General features: G+C 39.1%; 1 protein-coding gene across 4 annotated transcripts in view; it reads left to right on the top strand.

Annotated features, from left to right (window-relative positions):
- LOC149167300 (Class II aaRS and biotin synthetases superfamily protein) overlaps nt 1-14,366 on the top strand; it is a 237,215-nt gene that overhangs the window by 139,597 nt on the left and 83,252 nt on the right. For 3 of the 4 annotated variants that reach the window (XM_089432948.1, XM_089432950.1, XM_089432949.1), the window contains exon 12: nt 10,142-10,360. The exons of the other annotated variant lie outside the window; for it this stretch is intronic. In XM_089432948.1, the coding sequence (XP_089289074.1) occupies nt 10,142-10,360 (219 nt within the window). The remainder of the gene's footprint in view (nt 1-10,141; nt 10,361-14,366) is intronic. 4 annotated transcript variants of the gene reach the window in all.

The raw sequence follows: 14,366 nt of genomic DNA, 5'->3' as shown, positions 1-14,366 counted from the left end.
TACCTTGTGCTGCACACTGTATTGATTTGATGTTGGAGGACACAGGGAAAATTCCCTTTGTCAAAGATATTGTTGAGTCATCCAAAAGCATTACAAAATATATATATATAATCATACATCTGTGCTTAGCTTGATGAGAAGATTCACCAGCAACAAAGAGTTGGTGCGCCCCGCGATTACACGGTTTGCCACCAGTTTCATATCTCTTCAATCCCTCTTGAATTCTATATGGGATGTGAAGAGAATGTTTCTTTCAGAGGAGTGGCGTGCTTTGCCAATGAGTCGCAAACCAGAGGGAGAGGCCATATGCAGACTAGTTTCATACCAGGAAGACTTCTGGGCGGGAGTTGAGGAGGTGTGTGCCGTTACTGAACCTTTGGTAAAGGTTCTTCGCTTAGTTGATGGTGAGAAGCCCAGAATGGGCTATTTGTATGAGGCCATGGACAGGGCTAAAGGATCCATTTGGGCCTACTATGATGATAAGGGAGATGAGGGGTTTCAGAGACAACTTCTATGGGGAGTGATTGATGAACGATGGAACAACACACTCCATCGTCCCATTCATGCTGCTGGGATTTTCCTGAACCCCGCATTTTCTTACGCATGTGGGTTCGTATTTGATGCTGAGATCATGGATGGATTCTTAACCTGTGTCCAGAGGATGGTGCGATCTCCAACAGAACGTACAGAAATATCTAAAGAAATTGAGACATATAGGATGAAAGGTGGCACATTTGGCTTTGACATGGCTGTGACTGATAGGACGATTAAAATGCCAGGTATTTTTTAGTTTGTTTCAAATTTCATTGTCTCTTCAAATTCCATTTTTTTCTTATGTTTATTTAAAATTTTATTTGTAATTTTGTTGTAGATGCATGGTGGAGAATGTATGGTGCCAGGGTACCCCTTTTGCAAAAGCTTGCCATTCTAATCCTCAGCCAAACATGTAGCTCCTCAAGATTTGAGAGCAACTGAAGTGTATTTGAAAAAATATACAACATGAAGTGCAACAGGTTAACACTTAAAATTTTAAAATATTGCAAATTTCCAAATAAACTTTTGAATTCATTAAACAATATTTTTTTTTATAATTATTATTTCATGATCTTTGTATAGGTTGGAGTCCCAGCGACTTAATGACATGGTCTACGTCTACTACAATCTTCGATTGTGGGTGAGGCAACTTGAGAGGACACCTGATATGGAGGCCATCTCATTGGATGGGATTGACACCACTGCTGCATGGAGGGTTGAGGCCGAGAGGCCTCTCATGGAGTCTGCTGATGATTGGTTAGTGCAGGATGTAGTGGAGGAGGAGGAGGAGGAGGAGTTGGAGCAACAGGAGGAGGAGGTGACACTACCTACCCAGGCTACCCCTACCACCAGTAGGACGTGGTCTACCTCCTATAGCTCCTACTCCTAGTTCTTCAGCTTCTAGAGCATAGCAGATTGCACTGCCAACTCCGCCAGCACCAACATCTACATCTAGAGGGAAAGGGAAAGCTATGGCATTTTCTCGCAAGAGGGGCAGAGAAAATCAATAGTATTAGACTTTAGTTATTTTGTTCATTTCATTGTATATGACATTATGACTCATGAGATACATTATTACATTTTTTGTTGATATTTTGAGGCTGAGTTGGGACTCAGGAGTTAGGGCTTGCTATTCAGGACATGATTCACTGTTATGTGTGATTTTAGCACTAGAAATGATATTAAACATCTTATATATTAGTTCTTTTATCATATTTATGTGTCGATGTATTCATTTTATGTTGTTGATGGTTTAGATATTAAAAAAAGTGAAAAAATTGAATATTTTTGTACCAAACGATTTTTTTCCCGATTATTATCGATTTTTTCCTGATTATTACGATTTTTTCTGATTTTTTCCTCGCGCCGAATTAATCCCGATAACGATTAGTGCAACATTGGTCTAGTCCAGGAGTCAAGGTAATGATGGACTAGCCCCTTGGAGGGCCCATGTATCAAAGAAGAAAAATTATTATTGTAATTTATGGAGTCTAGAAGCTTCCATGAGATGGGTAAGCCAACCCTCCTCATGTCAATCTAAGGAGGCTTAATTCACTCTCATGGAAGCTTATAAAAAGTGACTCACTCTCCTCATTTGTATACACTTCGAAGAAACTACAACTTTGATCCTAGCGAAGAAGATAAGGTGGTCTGATCCAGTGAAGAAGAGAAAGAGAAGTGAATTTCTGTGGAGGCCAGCGAAGGAGGAAAAGAAGTTTATTTTTGTCTCTGCCTGCTCACACGTGCGAGTTCCTTGGAGGAACTAGGGTTTCCTCAGTCTAGATTTTGCAATTTTTTTGTGTGGGATTTGGCTGGCTCATCTCTTGGAAGGTTTAGCCAAGGTGAAGGTCTTGGAAGTCTTCATTGAAATTCTACAAGAAGAGATTTTTGTGGGTTTTCCTCTCTAGGAGAGGTTTTGCCCCTGGCTAGCAGGCTACATCTGCTGTTCTTGTATTTGGATTGTGATCTTCTTATTGGAATTTGTCTTGATGATGATTAACACTAAATAATGATGATAATGTCCTAATATAAATCACAAGAAAATGTGAAGGATTAAAAGAGAAATCAAGTTAATAAATACTCAACTCTCTGCCCTAGATTTCTCAACATGGTATTAGACCTAGGGCTTTGAACAATGGGCAGAAAGGAGATCAATTTGGCTTTAATTTTACCTCAAGATGATCGAGTTCTCTAGACCGAATTTGTGGAGGCAACTAGAAGAAGTTTTGGGCATCTTTTCAAGCCCTAATTGCAGACATTAATCCACATACATTTTCTCGGTTAGCAAGGCCATTGGAGAGCTTTTATGCTCTATTTCAAGTGATTGAATAGGTGAGAAAGTAGCCCTCCGAATTCCACAATCATTGGCTAGCAGATCGAAGATTCTTGGGCGCATCTATTAGCCCTTAATCACTATATCAGGCTACAAATCTACTGTAGCAAGAGCGAGGGCACTAGTAGCTTATTTTTGAAGGACAAAAAGGATTGGCTAATAGCCCAAAGAAGGCCACAATTATTGAGTGGAGTGAAGATCAAAAGGGAAAACCTCAAGGTTTGCAATATCCATCTATTCCTCCGAATTTTTGAAGCAACTCTCGCATCTTTGGTATGTAATTTATAGTCATTGTTAATCAACGTTTTTATTAACATCTACCATAGCTCTAGAAAGGAGCCAAATCCTCTGTCTCTGGTTCAAAATTTTGTGACTAAGTGTTACTTGAAAACCCTAGATAGAGTATCGAAATTGTCTCCACACATGTGCACGTATTAGATCCTAGATCGAAATCATTGAAAGGATACTTTGAACACAATATCTTAGTCAAAGGTATTAAAGTTTTGAAGCATAGTCTTGTTGTCAAGCAAAATTCAATACCTTCTGTCAAGATGTAAAAGAAAATTTTGAGCATCGAGATTCTCACTATATTTTGTGCATGAAGAACAAGCTACATAAAAGGAACCCTCTATCGAAATACCAAGTATAGTCATCTTGCAAGATATATAGTCTCCTTGAAGGAAGGAGCCGAGATCTCCTGTTGGCTTGGTCACAAGTAGAATACCCTATTCATCAGTTCTGTACATTTGAAAGTCAAGAAGAGACCTAGATCGAATCTAGGACTTTGAGAAAGTGTATTCACCTAACATCAGTCTCCATTGTTCATAATAGTATTTGCTGACCTGTGGAAGTGATATAAATCTTTGTGGTATGAGATCCACGATTTGTCCTTCCTACAATGACAAGGTATACACAGTTCGAACTATATTAATTAGTGAGACGACCTTCATTGCGAAGGTATATCAGTTTGAATTTGAAACCATTTTTATTTTGAATATTAGAGTTGTCAACAAGAGCAAGGGTCTATCTTTAGGAAACCCTAATCATAGGGTTCAGTAATCTAATTGGTCACATTGAAAGGAAGGCTAGTTACAGGTAGTAGTGAGGTCACAACTTTGTGACAGTGAATCAATGCAAGCTAATTTTGTTTGTCGACAGTCACTATGAGTCAACTCTTTGAAGAAAATCCTCAATAATTGCTGCACCTGTAGCAACCAGCTCTATGAAACCTGTGCATAACAAAGTGGCTAGCAAAGATGCAAAGGTTATTGACTCTGAAGAGATAGCAGTCTAGAGGCAATAAGTAGGGTCACGATGTTATGACAATCATCTCTTTGAAGGAAGGTTCTCATTACATCAGTTGCAGACAGTAAAAGATAAGTTGCTGTCAACATTTTGGAAACTTCTAGAAATTCTTGGGTAATTGGTATATCGCTACAGACAATCCTCTTGATCTGTGCATCATTGATAAACAAGTAGAAGAGAAATAGTATACTGTTCCTGAAGTAGGAAAATATGACAAAATAAATACAGTGAAGATGCACAACTTGAGGAAAAACGATGAGGAAACCATGGCATTCGGAATTGTAGGCCACTATGACAAAGGTATGTAAACTTGAGGTATGTAAGGTATATTTTATGAAGCGCCCATCATGATCTATTGTGGGGTTAGTGGTACTAGGGTCTGTTGTTAAAACTATTGATATAGGTATTGATATCTGAAAACCTTCAACAACATATTTAAAACCCTAGTCATATGGAAACCCTAACTCTGTTCCCTCAAAGAAACCCTAACCCTTGGTCTTTAGGGTTTGTGTGTAATCTATGGCTCATGTCATGTAAGCCAGCTCTATGAAACCTACCCATAACAAAGTGGCTAGCAAAGATGCAAAGGTTATTGACTCTGAAGAGATAGCAATCTAGAGGCAGTAAGTAGGGTCACGATGTTATGACAATCATCTCTTTGAAGGAAGGTTCTCATTACATGTTGCAGACAATAAAAAATAAGTTTCTGTCAACATTTTGGAAACTTCTAGAAATTCTTAGGTAATTGATATATCGCTACAGATAGTCCTCTAGATCTGTGCACCATTGATAAAGAAGTCGAAGAGAAATAGTATACTGTTCCTGAAGTAGGAAAAGATGACAAAATAAATACAATGAAGATGCACAATTTGAGGAAAAACAATGAGGAAACCATGGCATTCAGAATTGCAGGCCACTATGACAAAGGTATGTAACCTTGAGGTATGTATGGTATATTTTATGAAGGGCCCATCATGATCTATTGTTTGGTTAGTGGTACTAGGGTTTGTTGTTAAAACTATTGATATAGGTATTGATATCTGAAAACCTTCAACAACATAAGTGAAATCCTAGCCATATGGAAACCCTAACTCTGTTCCCTCGAAGAAACCCTAACTCTTGGTTTTTAGGGTTTGTGTACAATCTAGGGCTCATGTCATGTAAGGCATGGATAAGGATGATAAGTTATATATGAACCCTTTGTCTCAGGTTGGCACTTGAAAAGCCTAACCTCTATGTCTCATGGTAACCTTAGATTGATAGATTGACATCATACTTTTGTTATTGTATACTTTGCTTGGGTGTACTTGTCAATGAATGTTGCAGGTACAGGAAATAAAGGAAGAACGATAATCAAACCTTATGTTTTGGTAAGCATGATGGAAGGAGTGAACTGTAAGGACCCTTGGTTCCTTGGGCACTCTGATGTATAAAGATAGATTCATGGTATAATCATGGGATTATGGATGCTTGAAAGATAAGAATTAGTGGCAGCATATGAAAGGATTCATGAACTTGATATAATAGTCAGTTAGCTGATAGAACAAATCTTGTTGGTTCAGTTACAACATGATGGATCTCATCCTGGAAATGAGGAGTAGGGCTAGATGATTGATTGAGATATGTTGATGAAGATTGAAGGAAGACCATGATGTTGATGATGACATGATACTCTGTTAGGTTCTGCACGATCCTGCTATATGAAGAAGATTCACTTTAAGAAGGATATGATGACTCCATTGGGTTGCTGCCTTGGTACTTAGTCCGAAGAGCTGATGTACACCACAATGACAGATGTGATAGCAGGTTATAGATGGTTTGATGATCATGTCCTGATGGATCACTTTCCGGATGTTCAGAGGGAGCCATGTTCGAGCTCTATGATGATTGGTTCGTGAAGAAGCTATAGATGCAGATTGATGACGTGGAGAGTGATGGTGGACCCTATCTTAATGATCATGCTGTACATAGAGGGCTCTAAGAGGTTCAAAGAAAGTTCACACGTGTGATGATGGCGATAGAGCCTTGAGAGCTACTATCATAGTAACTGATGATGGACACTTCTCCCTAGTTGAGAGGGAGCTCCTCCTTGGTTGAGAGGGAGTGATAGATATGGTTCTCTGCTTCATGTGTCATGCACTAGACCAGGACTAACAACCGTAAGTCTTAGTGAAGGCCATGAGGAGAGAATGGCGTCTAGAGGATTGGGTAAGCATTTGAGATAGATACTCCTTGAGGATTTGGAATCCGAGATAGGAAGTAGTCTAGTGACTGATACTCTTTGAGGATGAGGTAGGGCATCCAATAGGTAAGAGTAGTCAAAGAGGAAATTCCTTGAGGATGTGTAAATCCAAGACAGGAATGGTCCTAGAAGGACATACCTTGTGAACATCTGGATGGGGTATGTGCCTTGAGAGGTAGTGTGGTGTCCCACGTAAAGCCTCCCAACATTGTGCTCTAATCTATTGAGAGATAGAGCTTCTTAGTCAAGGCCTTGCTATGTTGACAATGCTGGTTGTATATTGATCATAATGTTGATGCTCAAGACAAGTTACCAATCCGACTCTTCTTATGAGAATAATTCAATGGAAGTATTGTCCTTGTACCTATGGTCAATTATGAATACATTAAGAGGGAGCGTTGAAATGTAACTAGTGTTGGTCTTCATAATTTGTACTTGAGTCATGACTTGATGTGTACTTTTCAAAAGGAAAGAAAAGAAAATTTATTTGTAAAAAGGAAAATTATTTTATTGAAATGGGTTTCTTGCCCATCCTGTTACGGTCCTAGGTCAAAGCACCCTTTGAGTGCTCTAGGGGTCTTGTTGTCAAGTCAAAGAGTCAAGGTCATGATGGACTAGCCCTTGGAGGGCCCATGTATCAAAGAAGAAAAAATATTATTGTAATTTATGGAGTCTAGAAGCCTCCAAGAGATGGATCAACCAACCCTCCTCATGTTGGCCTAAGGAGGCATAATTCACTCTTATGGATGATGGAAGCCTATAAAATGAGCCTCACTCTCTTGATTTGTATACACTTCGAAGAAACTACAACTTTGGTCCTAACAAAGAAGATAAGGTGGTATGATCCAACAAAGAAGGAAAAGAGAAGAATTTTTGTGGAGGCCAGGGAAGGAGGAAAATAAGTTGATTTTTGTCTCTGCTTGCTCACATGTGCGAGTTCCTTGGAGGAACTATTGTCGGTCTTCATAATTTGTACTTGAGTCGTCCACAAAAGGAGAGTTTGTGGACAAAGTACCCAAGGTTTGGGGTTTTGACCCAAAGGAATGGGCTTAGAACCCAAGTAAGTGAATTTTATAAGCTAATTAATTGTTAAGTGGTTGAGTGGGCAACACCCTAAAGGACCAAGGGGTTCCCTAAGTTAGCAATGCAAAAGTATAAATAGAAGGCCAAAGGATAGGCTAATTGAACACGTGAGGACTTCATTTGTGGTGAAGATCTGCTCTAGAAGAAGATGCAGCTAAGACTAGGAGGCCGAATAAGAGCTTGACGGATGAAGTTTTGTGAGGCCGAGTTTGATCTGTGGAGAGGAATGTCTGGTTTTCCCTTGCGGCAGCCTAGAGGAGTCGCAGTCTGAATTAGAGAGGCCGAGGAAGGTAGCCACAGCTGCCAGGAGGAGGGCCGAGTTCTGTGGAGGGCTTTCTGTGCTTAAGAGGCTGAGTAGGGCCTGGTTAGAGGTCTGTCATAGGCTGAGATTTAGCTGGAAAGAGACTGCAGTGTCCAGGAAGGAGGCTGCTCGTGGAGCTGCTGACTGATTCTAGGGCTGGCTGCAAGGAATAGAAGGCATTTGAAGGGCTTCTGTAGTAGCACATGTGGAACAGAAGGTAGGCCAAGGGGGACAAAAGGGAGGCTGCAGACTGTAGGTTGATGTGCAGGAGGTCCGAAATTTCTAAAATGCTGTACAGAGGTGTGTAATGGTGGCCAAGGGGGACGACACCAGCAAGTTGAAATCTGCTAGGTGCAAAAGAGGGTAGGCCGATGGCTACACAGTGCTGGCAGGGCCTGCTGGATGGCAGAATATGTCGAGTGAGGGTTACTGTAGAAGATTAGGGCTGACACCAAGTGGACAGTGGTCTAAAGTAATTGACCCTGTGGACATAGAGGTCTGTAGCAGCAAAGCAAGGGGGCTACAGCAAAGACAACAAGTGGTATTGAAGTGTGTGTGCTAAATACAAGCCCAGGTGAGTAAGTATCTTGTTGGTTGGGTTTTAGTAGGCTAAGGACAGCTGATTGTGTTTGTAATTGGGCAGATGAGGACCTAAAGTAATTGGCCTCAGCTCTTAGTTATTGGTCAAAGGACTGACTGTGTATATTAGCTTTGCACTGGGGTTTGTAAAGGGCCATGATCCTTGGTATGGGAACCCTAAGAATTTCTTATTGATGGACTAATAAGGAACATGATTTGAGCCAAATATCTTGTGTACTGTTATTGATCTCTTGCTGTTATTTTCCACTGTGCAGAGTTGTTTTTTGGTTGGGCATTTCTAGTGTTTGTGTTCCTAGCTAAGGCATAGACCTGACCTAGGGTGCGTGGAAATTCCAACAACATGAGCCTGCAGGAGATGTCCCTCAAAATAATCCCTTTGATAGGCGGTGCGTTTTCATCCTTGATTTGCTTCTCACGAGGCATGGGATATGAACCCTAGCATCCTTGGTTGACTTGGAGCATACACATTAATTAGATACATAGAAATGCTGACATACAATTGTAATGTGGCAAGGTTGTGTAAGATAATACAATAATAATGAATAATAAATATATAAATAATATCAACAGTAACTAAAATAATAAGTAATTAATATGCTAGTCACCTATGTAGAAAAGTTCATGACTTTTCATGCATGTGAAATTTCAATGTATATCTGTATGGATATATCACGTTATTCAATCAGTATTCAAATATATTTCCGTAGAAACCATTTGCAGGTGTATTCACCTTGCAGGTCTATCACAATTGGCCTTAGGCTTTCGTTCAACCCAGACCATTCTTTTGTGCAGTAGGAGAAGATTGTCTTTCATTTTCTAGAACGCCCAAATGCTTTAGCTGGCGGTCATGTTTTTTTGACAGGTGGTCAATCAAATTTGACAAATGATGAAAGGAAAGAAATGAAAGTATCCCATGGTACCTGCAAGTACCTTCAACTAGATTATGACCAGGGTTTCTTCTGAACAATCCTGAAGACCCTACACACATCTAACAGATGAGAGAAAGGAAACATACATTCAGCAGGAAGTGCCATTCCACAACGTAGTTGCATAAAAAAATATGCAACAATGTTCTACCCCTGTAGCTCCTCTGGCTTCACCTAAATTCTCCTCCAGACTGTAACTGCCAACAAATTATGTAGTAGAATTTGGTAATTTACATGTCTGCAGCCAAAATAATTCCGGATCGCAGAGCTGAAGCCATAGGAGTGACTATCTGAATATTGGATCCTAATTTTTAAAACTCATAGATCATGGGTCAAAAGAATTGTCTGTGCTATACCAGTCTCCAATATGCCTTTATTACAGAACCATATCCACCATCTCCAACACACTGCTCTTCTACAAAAGTTTGAACTATCTGCACTGCCTTTACATTAAAGTACGTTTATATTCTATACATGTTTGTGAGAAGAATGTTGTCTCGCTAGGAAAAGTATTATTTTGTATTGTTGCTACTTCTGAACATGCAGGCTGTATGTAAATTTTGTAGACACATTCATCCCTTTCTTGTATAGATCTACTAAGCTTATTCTCTTTTTTTAATCGTTCTTTACTATTTTGATAGATTCATTCACTGTGTGTGTCAGGTAACTTGCCACATGTTGTCAAAACCCAACTTATGTTTTGTAAAGTATTTAAATTCTTTTTACATAAATTTAGCAGTTGTGCTAGTGTACATTAAATTATGCCTTTGTCTGACTGCTTGATTTTGTCATCTAAGTTTAACGGTTATGTGAAACAGGTTGTAGTTGTTCGTCGAGATAATTTTGTAAAACAAAATGTGCCTTTGGATTGCTTGAGCAGTCGTGTTGGAGAAGTTTTGGAAGAAATTCAAAAGGATATGTTTGAAAGGGCAAAGGTTAAAAGAGATTCGTGCATTGTGAAGGCTGAGAATTGGGATGAATTTATTAATGCCCTCAATAACAAAATGATGGTTCTTGCCCCTTGGTGCGATGAAGTGGTATGAAACTTAGATTCATTTACATCTTTTGTTTGTGAAAGGTGATCTTAGCTTAGTTACTAGTTGTTCCTGTACCATTTATTTCTCTCTGTTGTTGACAGTTTTTCGTTGGATTTGTAAAGTGTTTAGATTTTAGCAAACATTACCAGAGGATTTTCAATTTCTTTAGGTAATTCTAGACTTCAATCATAATTCTTGTTGGTCATTTAGTTGGAAAGACATTTACTCAACTATTCGCAGACTCACAGTGTTTTGGAGGTTCTGTTTGTTCGGTGGCCTCTTCAATATTGCCTTTATATAGGATGGATTTGTAGATTTAATCGAGCTTTGTTTTCCATAGATGTGTGTGTGTGTGTATGTATGTATCTGTTTTATCACTTATAGTATCTGTTTAACCTGAAGTGGCATTAGGCACACCCTTTGCTTAATTTGTATTGGGTCTATGTACATTCCCATTCATCTATTTTTGTTGCTTATTTTTAAATATATATATATATATATATATATTTTTCTACTATAGAAAAAAATCATAATTTTATGACCTTGCCCATTGGCAGTCAGACACTTTTTTCTATATGGAGATGTATTATTAAATCTCTCCACCCTAACAGATTAGCTCTCAGTTCCATCTAAACTAGTTACTAAACAATATCTCAAAAATATTCTGTTCACGCTCAGAGCTTTTATCTCAAAAAGAACGTTCACAGTCAGAGCTTTTATCTCAAAAAGAACTATGCTCACAGTCAGGGCTCTCAGTTGTCAGAGACTTTTGTATGGTCTGATGACAATCAATATTACTGTTTTCCATCATATGTCGGAGAATTAATATCTAAAAACCTTCAATTAAAAACCTGTAATGTGTCTCTAAAACTATTTAAGGCAATATGATAAAAAAGAAGGATCATCCTTGTAATATTCCTAATTGGAAAATAACAGTAAATACCAAAAACGTGAACTAGGAACAACAATTAAAATTAAAATCCAAGCACCCAAATCAAAACACCATAGAAAATAAGCATAATAACTGAGCAATTTTATTAATCACGAGAATGATGAGTACAATGAGTAAGGAAAATGGAACCTGGGCTTGCTACTTGCACGCTATGCAAAACCCATGTGGGACAGCTCTGATCTGGAGGAAATACTGGCCCAAACTGGAACTGCGCACTACCCAAGAAATTACTGTTGCTGCTGCTAGAATGGGACTGAAGATTCTGCTATGAAGAATGCCTGGATCACCCTGAAATTGCAGCCACAGGCTCCACTCCTCATACCCAAAAATACCCAGAAAGTGTTTGGCCCAACTCCAAGCCAAAAATGAACCCACAAAGTGATGCAAATTTGTCAGCGAATAAGCAATATGCCCTTCTATAAGAATGAGGATTTCAGGCTGGAATATCGCCCGGAAAATTTTATAAAATTAGCCGGAGACTCCTCTCAATAAACCCACAGATTCCCAGAAAGGGTTTGGGCTGAATCTGTTGAAAAGTGTAACTAGGTTCGGTCTTCATAATGACATGTAATCATGATGTGATGTAAAGGAAAAAAAATAAATTTATTGTATCTTGCTTCATGGGTTTCATGAGCAAGAGATTTTATTTTTGAGACAAGATTCCCATTGGGAGTCTTTAGGAATTATTTGTCACCTAGTCATAAAATGATGGTCATTGTCATGTAATGAAGTCATGTTACACTTTGTAAAAGGTCAAAATTGTCTATGTAAAGTATCCTCTTAAACCTTAGTCACTTAGCCTCCTCAAGTCGGCCTACAACGATGGAAGAACATGCTAGAAGAAGTCGGCCTAACTCTTGAGATCATGTGGGCCTAAAGGACATGAGAAGAAGTGTATATATATCCTAACTTGACCTCACTTGGAGGCAAGCAATTCGTCAAGAAACTCAACTTGCATTCGATCAAGCAAAAGTGTGAAGAAGAAGTGAAGAATTACGAAGAAGAAGGCTACAAAGAGAAGTGCGAAGAAGTGAGCAAATGGGTTTCTTCTAGGGCAATGAAAGGGATTCTTCTGGGGAAACGAAATAGATTCTTCTAGGCATAGCGAAAGAGTCTCTTCTGTGCAAGCGAAGAAGGAAGTTACTTCTGGGGCAGTGAACAAAAGTTTCTTCTGGGGCAACGAAGGAGGTTTCTTCTAGGGCAACAAAGGAGGTTTCTTTTGGGATACTTGTTCTGGGTAACCGAGATAGAGACCTAGAGACCAAGATTCTCTAGAGGAAGCAAGTGAGATCATAGAGACCGACTTCCTCTAGGAGAAGTCGAGAAGAAGCAGTGTAAAGTATAAAGACCGAGCTTCTCTAGAAGGAGCCGAGGAGAGCAGTTCGAAGGAAGTCAAATGGAAGAGGCAGAGCATCAAGGATAGTGACAAGGTTCTTGAGAGGATACTAGAGTCAAGGGTCTGTGTCATGGTCTTGGTACTCAACAATTGAAGATCTAGAAGAAGAATTTTGATCGGGTTTTCCTCTCAAGAGGTGAGACGTTTTGGCCCTAGCTGACAAGCCTACATACTGTGTCACTTGTCTTTTATTTTGCATATTGGTAGTTGTCTTGATGAAAAGAACACTATAATAACATAACGAAGAAAAGATCATAAGCTAAGAAGTAAAAGTGTATCACAAGTAACTATCAAGCAGAGAAATCTTTTAGCTATCCATGCCCTAGATTTCTCAGTATGGGATCAGAGCTTAGGTGCTGAAGTCAGGAAGGGGCATTCAAGGCAAGTTGACACACAGGAATTGAGCTTCAAAGAAGGATCAAAGCAAGTCAAAGAACAACAAGCAAGAAATCAAGATCTACTCAAGTCTCAAACCCTAGATTGAAGAAATCTACATCAACAAGAAGAAAGAAGGAAGACTAAATCATTCAAGGATGATTGTGAATCAAGCTCTCTCTTATCAATCTCTCAAGAAGCAAATCCTCTATCAACATCAAGATTAAGGGGGAAGCAAACATCAATCTCTCAAGTAAGTCTATGACTATATTTGATAATAACAAATTGTCTTTTTGCAAGGAAAGCAATAAATTGGTTCGAGCTGCAAATTTCCTTGCATGGAAGAAAAGGACAAACCTAGATCTTGTTGAGAATGAAGTCATGGATCACATCAAGGGATCGATAACCAAACCTCCAAAAGAAGATACTCAAGCACATGCTAGATTCATGAAGGGAGAAGTAAGGGTCCAAAGGATATTATAGAATCTATAAAAGACTCTAATCCCATATTTATCAAAGTCGGAGATTGCAAAATCTATATATGACAAATTGGTAGAGTTGTTTTTCGTAAGTACTGTAGGAGAAGTAATCTCATTAAGGCAAGAACTATGCAAACTGAAGATATCCAAGGAAGATGGAATAGCCTCATACTTTATGAGGATGTCAGAAATTCGAGATCAACTACAAGAATTGGGAGAAGTCATGTCTGATAGAGAGATGAACACAGTGGTACTGAATGTACTAGCAGAAGAATGGGGTAACTTCACTTCAAGTTTATATGGGAAGAAAGAGACTACTCCATTTCAAGATCTATGGTCACTTTGTAAGGTCGTAGAAACCAGACTGAAGGCAAAGATTGATGTTGGACCAAATGAGCAGAATCAAGCATATGCTGCTATGACAAAAAGAAAAGGGAAATTTCAAAAATTTGGTCCTCAAAAGAAAAGGAAAAACATGGCTAAGGTAATATGCTATGGATGTCAAGGACTTGGGCACTATAGAAGAGATTGTCCTAAACATATTAAGGACAAGAGGGATAGGGAAGAAGCTCACATTACTAAAGAAGTGAAAGAGCCTGAGACAAAGAGGCTTAAGAATGAAGAAGTAAGAGATCTCTACTATGACTGAGATGATCTTCTTCACTAGAAGGTACTCTTCACTTGTAATTTATAGATAGGAAACAACATAAACAAGACAGGATCATAGTTTTTAAAACCGGAACCGGTGACCGGACCGGTCCACCTAATGAACCGGTTTACCGATCGGAACCGGTCTAACCGGGA

The sequence above is a fragment of the Pinus tabuliformis genome, chromosome 5_1 (assembly GCF_031772625.1).
Source record: "Pinus tabuliformis cultivar Carrire ecotype Pingquan chromosome 5_1, CPIR1, whole genome shotgun sequence".
Lineage (NCBI taxonomy): Eukaryota > Viridiplantae > Streptophyta > Pinopsida > Pinales > Pinaceae > Pinus > Pinus tabuliformis.
Note: the sequence above shows the minus strand (reverse complement) of the source record. Positions and strands in the feature narration are given on the sequence as shown.